At 40.1% G+C, this 21,893-nt stretch overlaps 1 protein-coding gene across 1 annotated transcript in view; it reads right to left on the reverse strand.

Annotated features, from left to right (window-relative positions):
* DOK6 (docking protein 6) overlaps positions 1-21,893 on the reverse strand; it is a 412,757-nt gene that overhangs the window by 155,732 nt on the left and 235,132 nt on the right. Inside the window, exon 4 of the mRNA XM_019986984.2 lies at positions 15,245-15,364. Coding sequence (XP_019842543.2) covers positions 15,245-15,364 — 120 coding nt within the window. The remainder of the gene's footprint in view (positions 1-15,244; positions 15,365-21,893) is intronic.

The following is a 21,893-nucleotide window of genomic DNA, read 5'->3' on the forward strand; positions in this document are numbered from 1 at the left end:
GCCACATAAATGCTTTCATTCCTGGATATTATGTAGTTGAAAATCTATTAGGCAATGATTCCAAACCCTTTATAAATGTCTGTGTATGTCAAACACCACTGCAAAATTCTGCAGCCCTCGATTCCCATTTAAATGCATTAGAATATACTTTATTTTGAAAGATAAGGTCAGTTGGTAAGTTCCAGGAAGTAAAGAACTTGGTATGACCTACAAAGTGTCTTTATAAAATATCCTTAATTCCTAGCATCTTATCTTTGGTGTATAGTAAGTGATCAATAAATATTAATTAACTAATAGTTGAATGAACTAATAAAATGTTAACTAATAAAATAAGTGAAATAAATATATCCCATGATGAAATAAATATATCCTTGTCAATCTTAAAGAAAGATAAACTCTGAATATTCATTGAAAAGATTGATGCTGAAGAGGAAGCTCCAATACTTTGGCCACCTGATGCAAAGAGCTGACTCCTTGGAAAAGATCCTGATGCTGGGAAAGACTGAAGGCAGGAGGAGAAGGGGCAACAGAGGATGAGATGGTTGAATGGTATCACCGACTCAATGGACATGCGTTTGAGCAAACTCAGGGAGATATAGAAAGACAGGGGAAGCCTGGCATGCTATAGTCCATGGGGTATCAAAGAGCGGACACGACTTAGCGACTGAGCAACAATATGAAGAATATCAGGACTTCCCAGGTGGCTCAGTGGTAAAGAATCCGCCTGCCAATGCAGGAGACGCAGGTTCAATCTCTGGATCGGGAAGATCCCCTGGAGTAGGAAATGGCAACTCACTTCGACATTCTTGCCTGGGAAATTCCATGGACAGAGGAGCCTGGCAGACTACAGTCCTTGGAGTCGAAAAGAGTCAGACAGGACTGAGCTACTAAACAATGATGAATATGGGCTGCAAGGATTGAGGAATTACAAAAAAATGAGTCATGACAACAAAAAGTTTAAGAATTACTAGCAGATACATCTTCGTGAGTTTGAATTTAATTGTGAACAGTGCTTTAAAGGCAGAGCTGTCGCATGAATTATTTGGAGAGGCATAATTGTGCAGCTGCAGTTGGTCAAGTACTGAGATATTTTCGAATATGCTGCCATCCATCAGGATGCTACGGTCTTAAACACTGTATGTTTGCTGGTCCTGAGCTGCAACTGTCTATATAATGGAAAGAATTGTTCCAGTTGCAGCTATTTTGTAAAGCAAAGATTTTCTGGTGCCAAGTTGGTTATATTTAACTTAAGCACAATAGTTTGAAATTTAGTAACTATATGGACACTATTTATGTTCAAGTGTCTAAATATTTTGGGACCAAAAATAATGATTCAATATTTTACTTAGATTGTTTCTCATGAAAGTATTATGGATATATATTTCATATAATAATTATTTCCTAAAGAAAAAGGCAAAATGAGGTAAGTTCTATAGCTGAGAAATGAAGAAAGAACACTGTCCCATCAGTTATTTTCAATGAAAGGCTGTATCTGTAGCCCCATGTTGTTACTGTTCATGCCTGACTGTTAGAGTCAGGCCTGACTCTTTGCGACCTCATGGACTGCAGCACGCCAGGCTTCCTTGTCCTCCACTTTGTCCTGAACTTTTCTCAAATTCATGTCCATTGAGTCGGTGATGCCATCTAACTATCTCATCCGCAATTGTCCCCTTCTCCTTTTGCCTTCAGTCTTTCCCAGCATCAGGGTCTTCTCCAATGAGTCAGTTCTTTGCATCAGGTGGCCAATGTATTGGAGCTTCCGCTTCAGCATCAGTCCTTCCAATGAATATTCAGGTCTAATTTCCTTTGGAATTGACTGGTTTGATCTCCTTGCTGTCCAAGGGACTCTCAAGAGAGTCGTCTCCAGCACCACAATTTGAAAGCATCAATTTTTTGGTGCTCAGCCTTTTTTATGGTCCAGCTCTCACATCCAAATATGACTACTGGGAAAACCATAGCTTTGACTAGACAGACCTTTGTCAGCAAAGTGATGTCTCTGTTTTTTAATACGCTCTCTAGGTTTGCATAGCTTTTCTTCCAAGGAGCAAGTAAGTGTTTTTTAAGTTCATGGCTGCAGTCACTGTCTGCAGTGACTTTGGAGCCCAAGAAAATAAAATCTGTCACTGTTTCCATTCTTTTTTCCCATCTATTTGCCATGAAGTGATGGGATGGGATGCCATGATCTTAGTTTTCTGAATGCTGAGTTTCAAGCCAACTTTTTCATGAATGATATCTGCCTGCAATTTTCTTACACTGACTTTTTCTGGCTTCAGTATCTGGTTATAGTGGCTTCATAAAATGAATTGTGAAATAATCCTTCCTCTTCTGCTTTCTGAAAAAGTTGCATAGGACTAAAATTATTTCTGGAATCAAGAGTGCACAGTATGTGACTGGAGTTTGTGTATGGGATGTTGTACATTTTTCATTTTAATTTCTTGAATGGATACAGGGATCTTTAGGTTTTTAATTTTTTTTCTTGAATCGTTTGGGTAATTTGAATCTCTATTAAGCAATAAAAGTTTTATTTACAAAGTCTATAATCAGAGATAATATTTTCAATTTTTCTTTCATGGCAGATGGAAATTAAAAACATTTTTTCCCATTTTCTGCTCTGATTTTAACATTTATTATAATCTGAGCTCTGAGAATGTTATTACTACAATTAGGATTTTAAACTATGCTCAAAGAAAAATGCAGAACTTTACAAAATATATTTTAAAAGTGAAAGGCTGAAAATTAATGATCTAAACATCTGCCTAAAAGATTTGAAAAAGAATCCTGCAATTAAACCCAAAATGGTGGAGCAACTAACAGTGATTAGACATAGTGAGTGAGAGCAGAAATTAATACATTTTAAATTATACTGAAAAAAGTTTTAATAAATAAGTTAATATCTGATGATGCCAATTAAGAGGGAAAAAAGCCATAAATAACCCACAGGAAGTATAAAAGGAGCTAACACTACAGTATAGACAGATATTAAGAAGGTATTACAAGGATGTTGTTATTAAATTTATGTCAGTAATTTTGAAACTTTGTAAGAAATGCAAGAAACTGTGCAAGAAATCATTCAATCATTTTAGGAATGATTTTCCTAAAATCACTGGTAGATGTTCTGAAGCTAATTATAATCAATAGTTTATTACCCTGAGTTTTCAAACTTTAGTGCATATTAGGGTTCCTGGGGTTATTAAATTACAGACATCTGGCCCCACATCCCAGAGATATTTATTTTAAAGGTGTGGGTGGGGCCCAGAATTCTCTTGTTTAACACACACTTGATGTGAATGAATTGAAGACATTCACAATATGCTAAAGAAATACGGACTTTCCTGGTGGACATTGTGTTACTTGCTTTCAGTTCAGTTCAGTTCAGTTCAGTCGCTCAGTCGTGTCTGACTCTTTGAGACCCCATGAATCGCAGCATGCCAGGCCTCCCTGTCCATCACCAACTCCCGGAGTTCACTCAAACTCATGTCCATCGAGTCAGTGATGCCATCCAGCCATCTCATCCTCTGTCGTCCCCTTCTCCTCCTGCCCCCAATCCCTCCCAGCATCAGAGTCTTTTCCAATGAGTCAACTCTTCACATGAGGTGGCCAAAGTACTGGAGTTTCAGCTTTAGCATCATTCCTTCAAAGAAATCCCAGGGCTGATCTCCTTCAGAATGGACTGGTTGGATCTCCTCACAGTCCAAGGGACTCTCAAGAGTCTTCTCCAACACCACAGTTCAAAAGCATCAATTCTTCGGCGCTCAGCCTTCTTCATAGTCCAACTCTCACATCCATACATGACCACTGGAAAAACCATAGCCTTGACTAGACGGAACTTTGTTGGCAAAGTAATGTCTCTGCTTTTGAATATGCTATCTAGGTTGGTCATAACTTTCCTTCCAAGGAGTAAGTGTCTTTTAATTTCATGGCTGCAGTCACCATCTGCAGTGATTTTGGAGCCCCCAAAAATAAAGTCTGACACTGTTTCCACTGTTTCCATCTATTTCCCATGAAGTGATGGGACCAGATGCCATGATCTTCGTTTTCTGAATGTTGAGCTTTAAGCCAACTTTTTCACTCTCCTCTTTCACCTTCATCAAGAGGCTTTTTAGTTCCTCTTCACTTTCTGCCATAAGGGTGGTGTCATCTGCATATCTGAGGTTATTGATATTTCTCCTGGCAATCTTGATTCCAGCTTGTGCTTCATCCAGCCCAGTTTCTCATGATGTACTCTGCATATGTTAAATAAGCAGGGTGACAATATACAGCCTTGACATACTCCTTTTCCTATTTGGAACCAGTCTGTTGTTCCATGTCCAGTTCTAACTGTCGCTTCCTGACCTGCATATAGGTTTCTCGGGAGGCAAGTCAGGTGGTCTGGTATTCCCATCTCTTTCAGAATTTTCCACAGTTTATTGTGATCCACACAATCAAAGGCTTTGGCATAGTCAATAAAGCAGAAATAGATGTTTTTCTGGAATTCTCTTGCTTTTTCGATGATCCAGCAGATGTTGGCAATTTCATCTCTGGTTCCTCTGCCTTTTCTTAAACCAGCTTGAACATCTGGAAGTTCACAGTTCACGTATGCTTAAGCCTGGCTTGGAGAATTTTGAGCATTACTTTACTAGCGTGTGAGATGAGTACAATTGTTTTACAAGCGGTATTAATCCTTACTACCATCCTGTGGGATGTGTACCAACAGTATCATCCTCAAGGGCAGGAATCTGAGATTTAGAGCACTTTAGTTCCTTGACCCTGGCCCCAGAGCTCATGAGAAGTGGACAAGAACTTGATGATGTACTAAGCTTGGCCACTTATGTTCCTCAGGCTAAGGGTCTGACTTTCAAGCTTTACATGATAGTTTTACTGTAGCAGGAAAATAACAAATCATCAAAAGTTGTATATATCCAAAATGATATTAGTGAACACTGATATTTCTTTTCCTTTCTCTTTTTTTGTGTGTGTATGTTTGCGCTTGTTTTCTGTGAAATGAGGGGTCATTTAACCTGGTTTCTCATCATAGTTCAATCAATCAAGCTTTCTTTGTGTGACCAAGAACACAGCATACGTATGGCTGTTTCACGTTGATGTATGACAGAAACCAACACAGTATTGTAAAGCAATCATCCTCCAATTAAAAATAAATTAACTAATTTTTAAAAGATTTAAGAAACACAGAAAAATAAACAATGATTGATACACCTTGTGGGTGTGAGTTTGTCTCGCTTACTACTCTGTGAGCTTCTTAAAAGTAATGGCCCTACTTTGTATGAAGGGAATGGCAACCCACGCCAGTATTCTTTCCTGGAGAACCCCATGGACAGAGGAGCCTGGTGGGCTACAGTCCATGGTCGCAAGAGTGGGACACGACTTAGTGACTAAACCTCCACCACATTTCCTCAGCTTAGTTCTCACACAGCATAGCCTCAAAATTCTTTGATGAATGAATAATGAATGAGTGAATGACATACAAGAGTGTCTGAGTGGAATGTAGGGAGCATGGTTACTAGGGTAACCAAAGTAAATAATTTACAAACAACACTGGAATACTGTTTTGCTCCCGGAGAAAGGTTATACACATATTCTTTGGCTCAAAGTAGGAATTCATGAGAATTCTAGCCCATTTCTAAGCAGGGACTCTTGGTCCTGGGGAAAAAAAAAAAAAAAACAAACCCTCAAATCTGACTCTGAATTAACCAGATGTAGTCTGAGGTCATTTCTTCATTTTGTTCTAGAGGGTGATCTCTTGCATGAACAACAAAACAGATCCTTGAATCCACTTGCAACTGTAACAGTAGGAACTTCCTATAAGTGCTGGCTTCTTGGTTGTGATACTTACCTCTGTTACTAGTGATTAGTACGTTACATTTGTTTCCTAGGATTGCTATTATGTATTGTGAGACTCCTTTCTAAATAAATATGACTGTAACACTGCACTGCAATATTTCTAAGGTCAGCATAAAAAAAAAAAAAAGTCGCTCAGTCGTGTCCGACTCTTGCGACCCCATGGACTATATACAGTCTATGGAATTCTCCAAGCCAGAATACTGCAGTGGGTAGCCTTTCCCTTCTCCAGGGGATCTTCCTAACCCAGGGATCGAACCCAAGCCTCCAGCATTGCAGGCGGATTCTTTACCAGCTGAGCCACAAGGGAAGTCGTGAGGTCAGCCACAAGGTCAGCACAGGCTATCTTAAATACAGCTGAAAGATGTGAAGATTGTGAAAGCTGTAAGAAGTTAAAAGCTCAGATTGTCCACTTAATATGCACTCTTCTGTGTTATCTGAAATCTAAGAATAAGTGCGTGTGTGTGTCTGTGTGTGGGTAGTTGGCTGTGGCGTGCTAGCCTCCCTTACTTTCCCGTATACTGTGCCAGATTCTGAATCAATAGGAAAACAGCTGACAACACTAGATAAAGATGATTAATGCAAAGAATTTAATCAATAACCACTTTTATCTTAGCAACACACGTTATACCTTTAAAAATTATTTGCAGGGTATATGGTGGTGGTTTAGTCGCTAAGTCGTGTCCGACGCTTGCGACCCCATGGATACAAGAACCCACCAGGCTCCTCTGTCCGTGGGATTCTCCAGGCAAGAGTACTGGAGTGGATTGCCATTTCCTTCTCCAGAGGAACTTCCTGACCCAGGGATCAAAACCAGGTTTCCTGCATTGCTGCTGCTGCTAAGTTGCTTCAGTCGTGTCCGATTCTGTGTGACCCCATAGACGTCAGCCCACCAGGCTCCCCCGTCCCTGGGATTCTCCTAGCAAGAACACTGGAGTGGGTTGCCATTTCCTTCTCCAATGCATGAAAGTGAAAAGTGAAAGTGAAGTCGATCAGTCATGTCTGACCTTAGTGACCCCATGGACTGCAGCCCACCAGGCTCCTCGGTTCATGGGATTTTCTAGGCAAGAGTATTGGAGTGGAGTGCCATTGCCTTCTCCCTCCTGCATTGCAGGCAGATTCTTTACCAACTGAGCTACAAGAGAAGCCCCTGCAGGGTATATGAACTGGGCAAACTCCAGGATGATGAGGGATAGGGGAGCCTGTCGAGCTGCAGTCCATGGAGTTGCAAAGGGTCAGACATGATTTGGAGACTGAACAAAACCATGCCCAGTATGTTAACAATGCATATATATGGCACCTAGAAAAATGGTATTAATGAACCCATTTGCAGGGAAGGGATGGAGATGCAGACAGAGAATGGCTTTGTGGATACAGTAGGGGAAGGAAAGAACCGAACATGGAGAAAGAAGCATGGACATATATACACCACAATGCGGGAAACAGATAGCTGGTGAGAAGTTGCTGCGTAACACAGGGAGCCCAGATAGGCGCCCTGTGACGGTCTGGAGGGGTGGAGTGGGGAGGGGAGGGTGGCTCAGCAGCGATGATATATGTGTAATTACGGCTGAACTGTGCTGTTGTACTGCAGCAAGCATGACAACATTGTAAAGCAATTTTCCTCCAATTAAAGAATAAATAAACAATTCACACAAATGTTTATTCTTAGCTAGTCTCAGAGTAAATAAGACCAAGCTGTTTGAAGAGTCAGGAAAACCTTCAAGGACAAGTAGCAATTTTGAATGTCAAGATATATGCTGTGGTCGGGACTGAGCAGTGGGTCTTCTCTAGGTGATGGGACCCCATAAGACCACCATGAGCCACGAACGATACAATAATTTATGACATCAATTCTGCACACATGTGTGTCTCATTGCTTAGGAGTAATTTCAAACTGAATCCAAGCCCATCATTGATAACATATTAAAATAATGTTTCTGATGAAAAAGAAATGGTAGAATTTAACTCTGAAATGCCTTAAGGAGAAACCCCTGAATCTGTAATAACAAATTGTTCATAAAGGAATGATTCTAACCTGAATGTATTAATGACTTCATGCATGTATCAGGAGGTTAAAGTTTTGTTTATATGAAGAGGTGTTATGATTGAAAACTGTGGAAGGACAGTTTTACAAGATAACATTGTTTTAAAAAAACACTTGCATTAGCTAAACCAACAAACACTTTCCCTGCATGCAGTAAAATGAACAGGTGTCCTGTCTAAGAAACAGGTGTGTCCCTAAAGCAGTTCTAGGGCTCAAGGGAGAGGGTTCACGTTGACTAACAAGCACTCTTAGTCTTCAGCATGAGATTTTACAGATTACTTCTAGTTATTTCAGGGCGGATCTTGAAATGGAATTATCATATTTATGGAAGAAGTCCATTGATTAGGAAGTGACAAAACTGGGGAATGCCAGTAACAACCTGTGCCGATCTGTGTGTGTGTGTGTGTCTTGGCAGCATGTATACACATATTCACTGGGATTTTTGAGCTACCAATAGTTGAGGCTGCAATTTTGACATTCTGTTGAGGTTTATGCCTTCCGCATTGTCCTGTGGTATAAATCACTATCTTACAAAGTTGTAGCTAGACTTCAATGGGCCAACAGAAATGGAGGAAAAGTGCTGTTATCTGGACTTGACAAAGCATTTTAAAGAAAGTGTATATAGACTGGAAGAGATGGAAGGAATGGCTATGTCCACAGCCTTGGGAGTCAGGGAGAAATTCACCCATGTGGAAGGTGTTTCCTGGGGAAAAGAAATCCTCCCAGCTAAGATTTTCCTTTGAAAGCTAAATATGGAAGAGTCTCAATGTGTGTGTATGTGAGCGTGTGTGTGAGTGTGTATGTGAGCATGTGTGTGAGTGTGTGTGTGAGGGAGTGAGTGTGTGTATGTGTGGGTGTGATGTCTGCCAGTTTCCTTTAGGGTATCATGTACTTTCAGGAAGTCATTTAAATGGATCAAACACTACCTTCTCTAACTAAATGTTACTATATACTAAAAGCACATATTACCCTTTGTATGAATTTAGGATTATTTAAAAAGCACTGGATGACATTATAACTTTCAGTTCAGTTCAGTCGCTCAGTAATGTCCAACTCTTTGTGACCCCATGAATCGAAGCATGCCAGGCCTCCCTGTCCATCACCAACTCCCGGAGTTCACTCAGACTCACGTCCATCGAGTTGGTGATGCCATCCAGCCATCTCATCCTCTGTCGTTCCCTTCTCCTCCTGCCCCCAATCCCTCCCAGCATCAGAGTCTTTTCCAATGAGTCAACTCTTCGCATGAGGTGGCCAAAGTACTGGAGTTTCAGCTTTAGCATCATTCCTTCCAAAGAACACCCAGGACTGATCTCCTTTAGAATGGACTGGTTATAACTTTAGGTCTTCTCTAAACTATATGCAGGAATTAATTTTTGATTTCTTTATTTTTACTTGGACTTAAACAAACATACTTGTGCTTTTTTTTTTAAATCTAAGCATGAGTTAGTCTTTATTTTATATTATCTCCTATAACCATCATGATAACACCATAAATCAGTATTAGTTTATTTTCACATAGTAGCAAACTGAAATTAGAAGTGACTAAGGAACCTGATCTATTTAAGGGGTGTAGCCCACATTCAAGTTGCATCCTAAAGAGTTTACTTACTAGGCTAAATCTGCTTGTGCTTCTTACACAGCTCTGGCTATTTAATTCTGTGTTTATCCTATTCTAAAACATTTATATTAAAATTTTACCTTTATATAGTAGGTAAACTACTTTGACATTATTATCAAATCAGCAATAAAAATTATAATAACCAAAAGAGTACATTATCTATTTGGATAGGAACCATATACAACCCCAGGTTTTTAAGGTAAAAGTGTATAATTCACACCAAACAAGTTGCACACAGCAATGACTCCACCCACAGGCCTAATTTATTCACTTTCTTCATATTTTCTGTATGTAGTACTTGATGAATGTTTATTGGTAAAGGGTTTTTTCCTTCTTCTCTCAAACTGAGAGTGAGCAGAATATTTTAAGCAATATGATTATGGATGTTCTGTACTTAGCACAGTTCTCAGAAAATAAGTCAGAGAGATGAAATCCAAAAAAGTGTGGGAAAGAAACTGAAATATCAAAAGGAAGCTAGAAAAAGAGTCACAGGAATGCCTTCGTGACTTTCTGAAACTAGCAACATGGGCAAAATTTGCGCCTGTATATGTTCATGATTAGTTAGTAGGGGAAAAACATTTTTTTCAGTTCAGCAAAAACACAAAAAGCAATGATTTTTAATGGTCTATGCTGGGAGGGATTGGGGGCAGGAGGAGAAGGGGATGACAGAGGATGAGATGGCTGGATGGCATCACTGACTCGATGGACGTGAGTCTGAGTGAACTCCAGGAGTTGGTGATGGACAGGGAGGCCTGGCGTGCTGCGATTCATGGGGTCGCAAAGAGTCGGACATGACTGAGTGACTGATCTGATCTGATCTGATCTGATGAGATAGTGATGGTTATCAGAATATTATTGTTTATAACGAAATCACCATCCGTGTTATAGTGATGCATTTTCACCTGTGCTGTCCAGTGTATAACCACAGACTATTCCAGCATTTCTTTTAACAACTAGTGTCAAGCTTCACCAATATCCCTCATTATTTTTAAAAACACTAGTCATTAGAAATTAAAAACACTGGAAAGTTTCTATTTTCATACCACTAGATATTCCAGTGATGATAGTTAGTTTTAAAAATGGAGGGGAAAAAGCTCATTACACTATTCTGATTTCATTATTCAGAGGCTTTGGACGAGAAGATGCAGCATAAATTATTAAGAGACATCAGAAAAGTTAAATTAGAGAACAGTGCAGTAATATGTCATATAGACCTCAATTCTGTTATCTACACTCTGAGTTTTCAAGCATTCTACTTCCTCAGGTGTAGCACAGACTTCCCTTGTGGCTCAGCTGGTAAAGAATCCGCCTGCAAGGCCGGAGACCTGGGTTCAATCTCTGGGTTGGGAAGATCCCTTGGAGAAGGGAAAGGCTACCCATTGCAGTATTCTGGCCTGGAGAATTCCACGGACTGTATAGGCCACAGGGTCGAAAGAGTCAGACACAACTAAGGGTCTTTCACTTTCACTTTCAGTTGTAGTATGCAAGTGTATAGGCAAGAACACTGGAGTGGGTTGCCATTTCCTTCTCCAATGCATGAGAGTGAAAATTGAAAGTGAAGTCGCTCAGTTGTGTCCAACTCTTAGGGACCCCATGGACTGTAGCCCATAGGCTCCTCCATCCATGGGATTTTCCAGGCAGGAGTACTGGAGTGGGGTGCCATTGCCTTCTCCGAATATGAAATTAGAAGTGATCAAATAGGAGATGGCAAGAGTGAACATCGACATTTTAGGAATCAATGAACTAAAATGGGCTGGAATGGCTGAATTTAACTCAGATGACTATTATATCTACTACTGTGGTCAAGAATCCCTTAGAAGAAATGGAGTAGCCATTATAGTCAACAAAGGAGTCCAAAATACACTACTGGATGCAATCTCAAAAACAATAAAATGATCTGTTTCCAAGGCAAGCTATTCAATATCTACATGGTAATCCAAGTCTATGCCGCAACCAGTAATGCTGAAGAAGCTGAAGCTGAATGGTTCTATGAAGACCTACAAGACCTTCTAGAACGAACACCCAAAAAAGATATCCTTTTTATTATAGGGGACTGTAATGCAAAAGTAGGAAGTCAAGAAATACGTGGAATAACAGGCAAATTTGGCCTTGGAGTACAGAATGAAGCAGGGCAAAAGCTAACAGAGTTTTTCCAAGAGAATGCACTGGTCATAGCAAATACCCTCTTCCAACAACACAAGAGAAGACTCTACACATGGACATCACCAGATGGTCAATACTAAAATCAGATTTATAATATTCTTTGCAGCCAAAGATAGAGAAGTTATATAGAGTCAGCAAAAACAAGACTGGGAGCTGACTGTGGCTCAGATCATGAGCTCCTTATTGCCCAAATCAGACTTAAATTGAAGAAAGTAGGAAAAACCACTTGATCACTTGGGTATGACATAAATCAAATCCCTTACAACTATACAGTGGAAGTGACAAATAGATTCAAAGGATTAAATATTATAGAGTGCCTGAAGAACTATGGATGGAGGTTCCTGACACTGTACAGAAGGCAGTGATCAAGACCATCACCAAGAAAAAGAAATGCAAAAAGGCAAAATGGTTGTCTGAGGATGCCTCACAATTAGCTGAGAAAAGAAGAGAAGCAAAAGGCAAAGAAGAAAAGGAAAGATATATCCATTTAAATGCAGAGTTCCAAAGAATAGCAAGGAGAGATAAAGCCTTCCTCAGTGATCAATGCAAACAAATAGAGGAAAACAATAGAATGAGAAAGACTAGAGATCTCTTCAAGAAAATTAGAGATACCAAGGGAACATTTCATGCAAAGATGGGCACAATAAAGGACAGAAATAGTATGGACCTAACAGAAGCAGAAGATATTAAGAAGAGGTGGCAAGAATACACAGAAGAACTGTACAAAAAAGATCTTCACGACCCAGATAATCACAATGGTGTGATCACTCACCTAGAGCCAGACTTCCTGGAATGCAAAGTCAAGTGGGCCTTAGGAAGCATCACTACGAACAAAGCTAGTGGAGGTGATGGAATTCCAGTTGAGCTATTTCAAATCCTGAAAGATGATGCTGTGAAATTGCTGTACTCAATATGCCAGCAAATTTGGAAAACTCAGCAGTGGCCACAGGACTGGAAAAGGTCAGTTTTCATTTCAATCCCAAAGTAAGGCAATGCCAAAGAATGCTCAAACTACTGCACAACTGAACTCACTTCACACGTTAGCAAAGTAATGCTCAAAATTCTCCAAGCCAGGCTTCAACAGTACATGAACTATGAACTTGCAGATGTTCAAGCTGGATTTAGAAAAGGCAGAGGAACCAGAGATCAAATTGCCAATATCCGCTGGATCACTGAAAAAGCAAGAGAATTCCAGAAAATCATCTATTTCTGCTTTATTGACTATGCCAGAGCCTTTGACTGGATCACAACAAACAGAAAATTCTGAAAGAGATGGGAATACCAGACCACCTGATCTTCCTCCTGAGAAATCTGTATGCAGGCCAAGAAGCAACAGTTAGAACTGGACATGGAACAACAGACTGGTTCCAAACTGGGAAAGGAATAGGTCAAGGCTGTATATTGCCACCCTACTTATTTTACTTAAAAGCAGAGTATATCATGAAAAATGCTGGACTGGATGAAGCACAATCTGGAATCAAGATTGCCAGGAAAAATATCAATAACCTCAAATATGCAGATGACACCACCCTTCTGACAAAGCAAAGAACTAAAGGGCCTCTTGATGAAAGTGGAAGAGGAGAGTGAAAAAGTTCCTTAAAACTCAACATTCAGAAAACTAAGATCATGGCATCTAGTCCCATTACTTCATCAAATAGATGGGGAAACTGGAAACAGTGAGAGACTTTATTTTTTGGTCTCCAAAATCACTGCAGATGGTGACTGCAGCCATGAAATCAAAAGATGCTTGCTCCTTGGAAGAAAAGTTATGACCAACCTAGACAGCTTATTACAAAGCAGAGACATTACTTTGCCAACAAAGGTCCGTCTAGTCAAAGCTATGGTTTTTCCAGTGGTCATGTATGGATGTGAGAGTTGGACTATAAAGAAAGCTGAGTACCAAAGAATTGATGCTTTTGAACTGTGGTGTTGGAGAAGACCCTGGGACTGCAAGGAGATCCAACCAGTCCATCCTAAAGGAAATCAGTCCTGAATATTCATTGGAAGGACTGATTCTGAAGCTGAAACTCCAAAACTTTGGTAACCTGATGCGAAGAACTGACTTGTTGGAAAAGACTATGATGCTGGGAAAGATTGAAGGTGGGAGGAGAAGGGGATGACAGAGGATGAGATGGTTGGATGGCATCACCAACTCAAAGGACATGAATGAGTAAACTCTAGGAGTTGTTGATGAACAGGGAGGCCTGGTGTGCTATACAGTCTATGGGGTTGCAAAGAGTTGGACACGACTGAGCAACTGAACTGAAATGAACTGTTGCTATAGACTGAACTATGTCTCCCTAAATTCATAGGTTTAAGCCCTAACTCCCAAGGTGGTAGGATAGGAGATGGAGGCTTTGGGAGTAATTAAGTTTAGAGGAAGTCATGAGGATGGGACCCTCATAATGAATTAGCACCCTTGTAAGGAAGGACAGGAGACAGCTTGTTCTTCTCTCCCTCTCCCACATGGGTCCACAGCAAGAACTTGGCCTCCAAAGCTGTGAGGAATTAACTCCTGTTGTCCAAGCCACCCAATCTGTGGTATGTTGTTATGGCAGCCTGAGCAAAGATATAATATTCTCCCCATTCCCTAAAATATACTGAAAAACAACATAAGCCAAGATTGTTTATTTAGACTCCAAATCTATGACAATGCTTTAAGAAGAAATGTAGGACTACTACTGTTCATTCAAAACCTTATGTACAGTGAGTTAATGTATTGATTGTTTATTGAAATAAATGGCAATGTCACAGAGCAAGAATGTAGGGGACCTGGGCTTTACCTTAGCATTTTTCTAGGTGGTATGCAGTCTTGAGACAGATCCTTAATAGCTGAGGTTGATCAGTATACTTTCCTCTAAAGTATTGGTCTGATGTACCCCAGTGTTCATAGCAGCACTATTTACACAGCTAGGATATAGCAGCAACCTCAATGTCCAACAAACACGAATGGATAAAGAAGCTATGGCACATATATACAATGGAATATTACTTAGCAATAAAAAGGAAGGCACTTGAGTCAGTTCTAGTGAGGTGGATGAACCTCAAACCTGTTACACAGAATGAAGTAAGTCAGAAAGAGAAAAACAAATTTAGTATATTAACGGATACCTATGCAATCTAGAAAGATAGTAATGATGAACATATTTGCAGGGCAGGAACAGAGACATAGAGAACAGACTTTGCACACAGTGGGGGATGGAGGGGGTGGAGCAAATTGAGAGACTAGCATTTAAACATATTCATCACCATAAGTAAAACAGAGAGCTAATGGGAAGTTGCTGTATAATACGGGTGCTTGTCCCCAAACTCAACCTGGTGCTTTGGGACAACCTGAAGGGGTGGGATGGAGTGGGGGCTGGAAGGGAGGTTCAAGAGAGAGGGGGCACATGTATACTAGTGGCTGATTCGCGTTGCTGCATGGCAGTAGCCAACAGAATATTGTAAAGCAATTATCCTCCAATTAAAACTGATTTTTTTTAAAAAAAAAAGGATTGGTCCAAAACATTTCTGAAGTCCTTTCAGTTCCAAAGTTCGACAACTCCCCGTGCACTTTAAAGGGAAGGACGGAGCCGCACACTTACCGTTCTGCTCCCTCTGCACGCCTGCCGCCAGGAGATCGGGCTCCCCGAGGCTGATGTCATTGAGCCGGGTCCCCAGACACTCCATGCAGAGGTGTTTGCACCACTCCTCAGCTTCCAGCTCTGAAAAGAAGCACAGGCCATCAGAGTCAGCCAAGGCTGCCTGGGAAGAATGAAGAGGACTGCTTCCTGAACCAACTACCCCGGCAAGTGGTGAGCCTTAAAAATCCACTTTAAGAAAGCTAGAAAGCTGTATTCAAGAAGTGAAATAAAAGTCTCCATGACTGTTGCCCATGATTTGACATTATAACATTGTATCTATTGTATATTAAAGATATTTTAAGTTATCCCTATGTAATTTATCTTATTTATAAAGAATAGACTGAGAAGATTTGTTTACTATCCAGTATACTTAAGATTGATTTAGTTTGGGGAGAGAACGTACTTAATTTAAATATTAAATATAAAAATTATGAAATATATAATATTTAATTAAATATAAAGTAAAAATACTTAAGTGAATAGCTGGAAAACGTCAAACTAAACACACGAATGTCTTCCTGAATGTAACGTTGGTTTGTGCAGACAGAAGGTCTGATCCTCGAGCCATTCTGAACTGCCGTGGATCACAGATCAACAAAAGAACGTAACCATTTTTTTTTCTACAAACATCAGAAGTTTTTAAAGTAAGGGCCATCCTTACTTTAAAAAATTAGGGATAGGATATTGAAAATAACTTTCCCCTTTAGAAAGCTCCAATTGCCTAAAGATATTAATTAGATCACTCTCTTTTTACTGCCGTTACTCTGCAACTTCTTTGTATCTGTGTTTTTCCTTTGCTGAAAACATAAGAGTATCTCACACCTCACAGAGTCTTGTAGTATCAAATGCTTCCACAAACATGGATGAATTTGAACTTAATATAAGACCTAGGTGGGCGAGATGGTTAAGGATATCCTAGCATGGGTCAGCACCAAGACAGAATTGGAGGCAAAGAGTTCTAACTATTTTTGTATCCAAAGGAGTATGAGGTTAGAAATTTGGGGCCAAGCCCCCAAATCGATTCACAGAAATTGAATAAGAGCTTTCTATTGACATCTGACCAGAGAATAGAACTCTGTGGGAGACTGTGGGTTCTTTTTACTTTCTAACAATATTCCATGGTCTTGATAAAAGAGGAATTTCTGACTTTTCATGTAGCATAATTCTGTACTAGAGCCATTTAATATAGCTTTCCTTTAAAGTTCTTGCTGTTCTCTGTGGATGACACTCCAGCCCTTGCCTTGGCATTTTAAATCCCCATAACAACGTCATCTGTGACAAGGTTTCTTGACTCTAGGGATTTGAGCACCAACTTCTCTGCTCCATGGCCAATGCCATCAAACCTGGCTAACACTTCCTTCCTGTGCTGGGTCACTCTGCCTTAGCATCAAGAACGAGTTTGATCAATGAGATGGCAAGCCAAATTTGTCATTTATTTTTACTTTATGAAGAGCATGGAATATTGTTAGAAAATAAAAAGAACACACAATCTCCCACAGAGCACTATTCTCCTAAAAACAACAGTTCCCATGTTCCAATCACAAAAGTGGTTTTTCTTTGCAAAAGGAATGGTTAGAATCCTTCAGGGATGGTTCTCTGTGATGTTAGTCACTGCGCCTGCATACATCGAGGAGAGAGTAGATTCTCATGCGGCCTGGTTTGGGTGGTGGGCTTTTCCTCAGGAATCTAGAAATAAATCTAGAAAATGAACCTTCCCATTCACTCTATGATGTTGTTTAGTTGCTAAATTGTGTCTGACTCTGCAACTTCATGGGCTGTAGCCCACCAGGCTCCACTGTCCACGGAATTCTCAGGCAAGAATTCTGGTGTGGGTTGCCATTTCCTTCTCCAGGGGATCTTCCCAACCCAGGGATTGAACCTGCGACTTCTGCATTGGCAGGCAGATTCTCTACCACTGAGCCACCAGGGAAGCCCAGGGCTACTATAATGACAAAAAAGCATTGCTGAGACTCACAGCTTTCTTAAAAAAAACCCTTTTCTTCTAGAAACAGAATGCCAGCATTCATAGAAAAAATGTATGGAAGCAACAACAGCATATATTGAAAATAATTTTTATTAGGTATATGAGTTTCGACATATAATTTATGAAAGTTTTGAAAGCTTTCCTAACAACGATCAGAATCTCAAGCCAATTTCCATGACATGTCTCTAGAAGTCCTTGACATTTCTGGGAAGGGACACAACATGACTCCAGCTTTTGCTTTTTACATTTCAATGTTTTGAATGTTTCTCAGAACTACAATACTTTAAATCACCAGTGAAGTCACATGCAGGTAACACCCCATCTGCAGGACTACCTGCTAATATTTCCAGGACCCCAAAGATGGAAAGAAGAGTATCTACTATGCCATTTGAGGTGAAAATAAAAGTGTTAAATATGACAAAGCATCTTTGCACCAACGTTCCTTTTAACTGTTTCTGGTCTCATGGTCCAGTGGTTCACACGGCATGGTCCTAGGATTCTCATTATCAAGATTTCCTGGGAGTTTATTGAAACTGGAGATCTGCCCATCCCAGCCCTTGCTTGTTTGTTTAGTCCCTCAGCTGCGTCTGAATCTTTGCAACTCTATGAGGGCAGGAGGAGAAGGGGACGGCAGAGGATGAGATGGTTGGATGGCATCACCGACTCATGGACGTGAGTCTGAGTAGGCTCTGGGAGTTGGTGATGGACAGGGAAGCCTGGCGTGTTGCAGGCTATGGAGTTGAAAAGAGTCGGACACGACTGAGCGACTGAACTGAACTGAACTGAATTGAGGGCTGTGGCTGAGCCTGGAGGAGCCGGGGCTCCAGGACCTGGGCTGAGCAGTGAGCAGGGAACCTGTTCAGGGACTTGCAGGGCAAGCAGCAAAGGGAGGGTGTGTGTGAGTGTGTGTATTGGTGTGTGTCTTTGTGTGAGTGTGTATCAGTGCATGTGAGTGTGTCTAAGTGTCTATCAGTGCACGTGAGTGTGTATATGAGTGTGTCAGTGTGTGAGTATTTGTGAGAGTGTGAGTGATGAGTGAGTCCGTGGGTCTGTGTATCAGTATGTGAGTCCGTGAGGCATTTGTGTCAGAGTATGAGTAAGCATTGTGTGTCTGTGTGAGTGTGTGTCTGCACCGATGTGCTGGAGGAACCAGGCTGCATGGAGGGTGGCCAGGACTGAAATGGGGAGGCAGGTCTAGGGGCCACACCGCTGCCCGTGACCAGTGCGGGTCAGCCCTGAGGTCACGGTGAAGTCTGAGAAGCAGTCGGCACTCCGGCCGTCCTCTTCCAGGTTGTGTCTGGTTCAGTTAGATCAGCCCCAAATGTGCACGTCACGTCAAAAGTATTCACTTTTGTAGTCTGCACACTTGATCTAACAGTCTTGTTGCAGACAAGTACATTTGTTTGAGAATTATACAAGGCTTTGTGGTTTAAAACCTGTTTTTGATGGTCACCTTTCAAATAATTAGAGCTGTGCTTTTTATTTGTTCTTTCTTAGGCAAATGCTCTGTATTGAAGTCCTTTAATATCTTTTATTGCACGTTAGTTTACTTTGTCCCATCCTTATTTAATTAGCGTTTTTCTCCCAGTTAACCTTACATCTTTCACCTTTCTATTTTCACAGAACTGAGCAGATTAAACACAAAGGCAATAATCTCAACCCACTGCATTTTTAAATAATTATTTTCCCATAAATTCAGTGCCTTTTGTCTTCATTTTATCTTTCAAATGTCTATCTTGCTCTATACATAGTGTGTAAATAATGAAATTTCTTTGTGGAGAAATAAAGGCAGAAAATGTTCTACAACGTTTTCTGCATTTTCCTCTTCATGGTGGAAGTGCTTTTTCATTTACATGTCTTTTTCGGGTAGCCTGCAGCTATGCTCAAATTCTTAATTCAGATAAATAACTTTTCTCTGGCACAGAAACCTAAATAACATTTTCATTATGTATAGGATTCGTTAAATGGAGAAATCTGGCAATTTCCAAAAGAGAAAAGCTGAAAGATGTTTATGAATAACAAGACAAATAGTAGAGAAGGGAGACTAAACTAACTGAGTGAATTATGAGACAAATGGGCTTATTGATTGTAGGGAGAATGACCATCAGCAGTCCTGCAGAGGAGAGATACAGTCATAGATGGATGGCCACTCCTGAGTGTCTTCCCATCACTTCTTTTTAGAATTCTGGGGAAAGTACAGTTATATTCCTCTGCATAAGAGGAGGTCTTTATACCAGACTCTTAATAAATACTTACTGAACAAATGATTAAATTTAAGTTTTATCACTTTCACTAAATTTAGGCCTTAGGATAAAGACATGAGGGTTAAATGATCCAAAAGGAGCTTTGAAAACAGTGAAAAATTTTCTCCCATGTATACAGAAAACAGGCTGTCAGCTAAAATCATATAGCAGAATTAAAAATAGCACCAACTCAGTTTCATGGTAATTTATTGTAAGATGCAGGCAAGACTAGCTTTATGTGGAAATAATAATTTAGTCCTCATTAAATTTGGCTTTTATTGAAAATCTTATCAAAATTTAGGTAAAATAATACTGCTTTGTCTTCAGCAAAATCAGGAATTTTTAAGTATATGTAATTTTTATCTGCTGGGCAGATTTGCTATAATTTGGTGATAAATGTTGTTTTTGTGGTATTAAAGTCTTCTTAGATACATGCTTTTCTGGAAAATGAAGAAAAAAATGTCTCCTGATGTAGACTGTTGCTTAAAGACTACAAAGAACTCTCTTATTGTTATTTGAAATTTATAGAGCCATTAAAGTATACATTTTGATGATACTTTTCATTCTTAAAAATTGGCACCTACTTGTTACTAAGCAGGAATCCCTTAGAAGAAATGGAGTAGCCATCATGGTCAACAAAAGAGTCTGAAATGCAGTACTTGGATGCAATCTCAAAGACGACAGAATGATCTCTGTTTGTTTCCAAGGCAAACCATTCAATAGCACAGTAATCCAAGTCTATGCCCCAACCAGTAATGCTGAAGAAGCTGAAATTGAACGGTTCTATGAAGACCTACAAGACCTTTTAGAATTAACACCCAAAAAAGATGTCCTTTTCATTATAAGGGACTGGAATGCAAAAGTAGGAAGTCAAGAAACACCTGGAGTAACAGGCAAATTTGGCCTTGGATATGGAATGAAGCAGGGCAAAGACTAATAGAGTTTTGCCAAGAGAATGCACTGGTCATAGCAAACACCCTCTTCTAACAACACAAGAGAAGACTCTATACATGGACATCACCAGATGGTCAACATCGAAATCAGATTGATTATATTCTTTGCAGCCAAAGACGGAGAAGCTCTATACAGTCAACAAAAACAAGACCAGGAGCTGACTGTGGCTCAGATCATGAACTCCTTATTGCCAAATTCACACTTAAATTGAAGAAAGTAGGGAAAACCACTAGACCATTCAGGTATGACCTAAATCAAATCCCTTATGATTATACAGTGGAAGTGAGAAATAGATTTAAGGGACTAGATCTGATAGATAGAGTGCCTGATGAACTATGGACTGAGGTTCATGACATTGTACAGGAGACAGGGATCAAGACCATCCCCATGGGAAAGAAATGCAAAAAAGGAAAATGGCTGTCTGGGGAGGCCTTACAAATAGCTGTGAAAAGAATGGAAATGAAAGCAAAGGAGAAAAGGAAAGATATAAGCATATCTGAATGCAGAGTTCTAAAGAATAGCAAGAAGAGATAAGAAAGCCTTCCTCAGCAATCAATGCAAAGAAATAGAGGAAAACAACAGAATGGGAAAGACTAGAGATCTCTTCAAGAAAATTAGAGATACCAAGGGAATATTTCATGCAAAGATCGGCTCGATAAAGGACAGAAATGGTATGGACCTAACAGAAGCAGAAGATATTAAGAAGAGGTGGCAAGAATACACATAAAAACTATACAAAAAAGATCTTCATGACCCAGATAATCACGATGGTGTGATCACTCACCTAGAGCCAGACATCCTGGAATTTGAAGTCAAGTGGGCCTTAGAAAGCATCACTACGAACAAAGCTAGTGGAGGTGATGGAATTCCAGTGGAGCTATTTCAAATCCTGAAAGATGATGCTGTGAAAGTGCTGCACTCAATATGCCAGTAAATTTGGAAAACTCAGCAGTGGCCACAGGACTGGAAAAGATCAGTTTTCATTCCAATCCCAAAGAAAGGCAATGCCAAAGAATGCTCCAACTACCACACAATTGCACTCATATCACACGCTAGTAAAGTAATGCTCAAAATTCTCCAAGCCAGGCTTCAGCAATATGTTAACCGTGAACTTCCTGATGTTCAAGCTGGTTTTAGAAAAGGCAGAGGAACCAGAGATCAAATTGCCAACATCCGCTGGATCATGGAAAAAGCAAGAGAGTTCCAGAAAAACATCTTTTTCTGCTTTATTGACTATGCCAAAGCCTTTGACTGCGTGGATCACAATCAACTGTGGAAAATCCTGAAGGAGATAGGAATACCAGACCACCTGACCTGCCTCTTGAGAAACCTGTATGCAGGTCAGGAAGCAACAGTTAGAACTGGACATGGAACAACAGACTGGTTCCAAACAGGAAAAGGAGTACGTCAAGGCTGTATATTGTCACCC

The sequence above is a fragment of the Bos indicus genome, chromosome 24 (assembly GCF_029378745.1).
Source record: "Bos indicus isolate NIAB-ARS_2022 breed Sahiwal x Tharparkar chromosome 24, NIAB-ARS_B.indTharparkar_mat_pri_1.0, whole genome shotgun sequence".
Lineage (NCBI taxonomy): Eukaryota > Metazoa > Chordata > Mammalia > Artiodactyla > Bovidae > Bos > Bos indicus.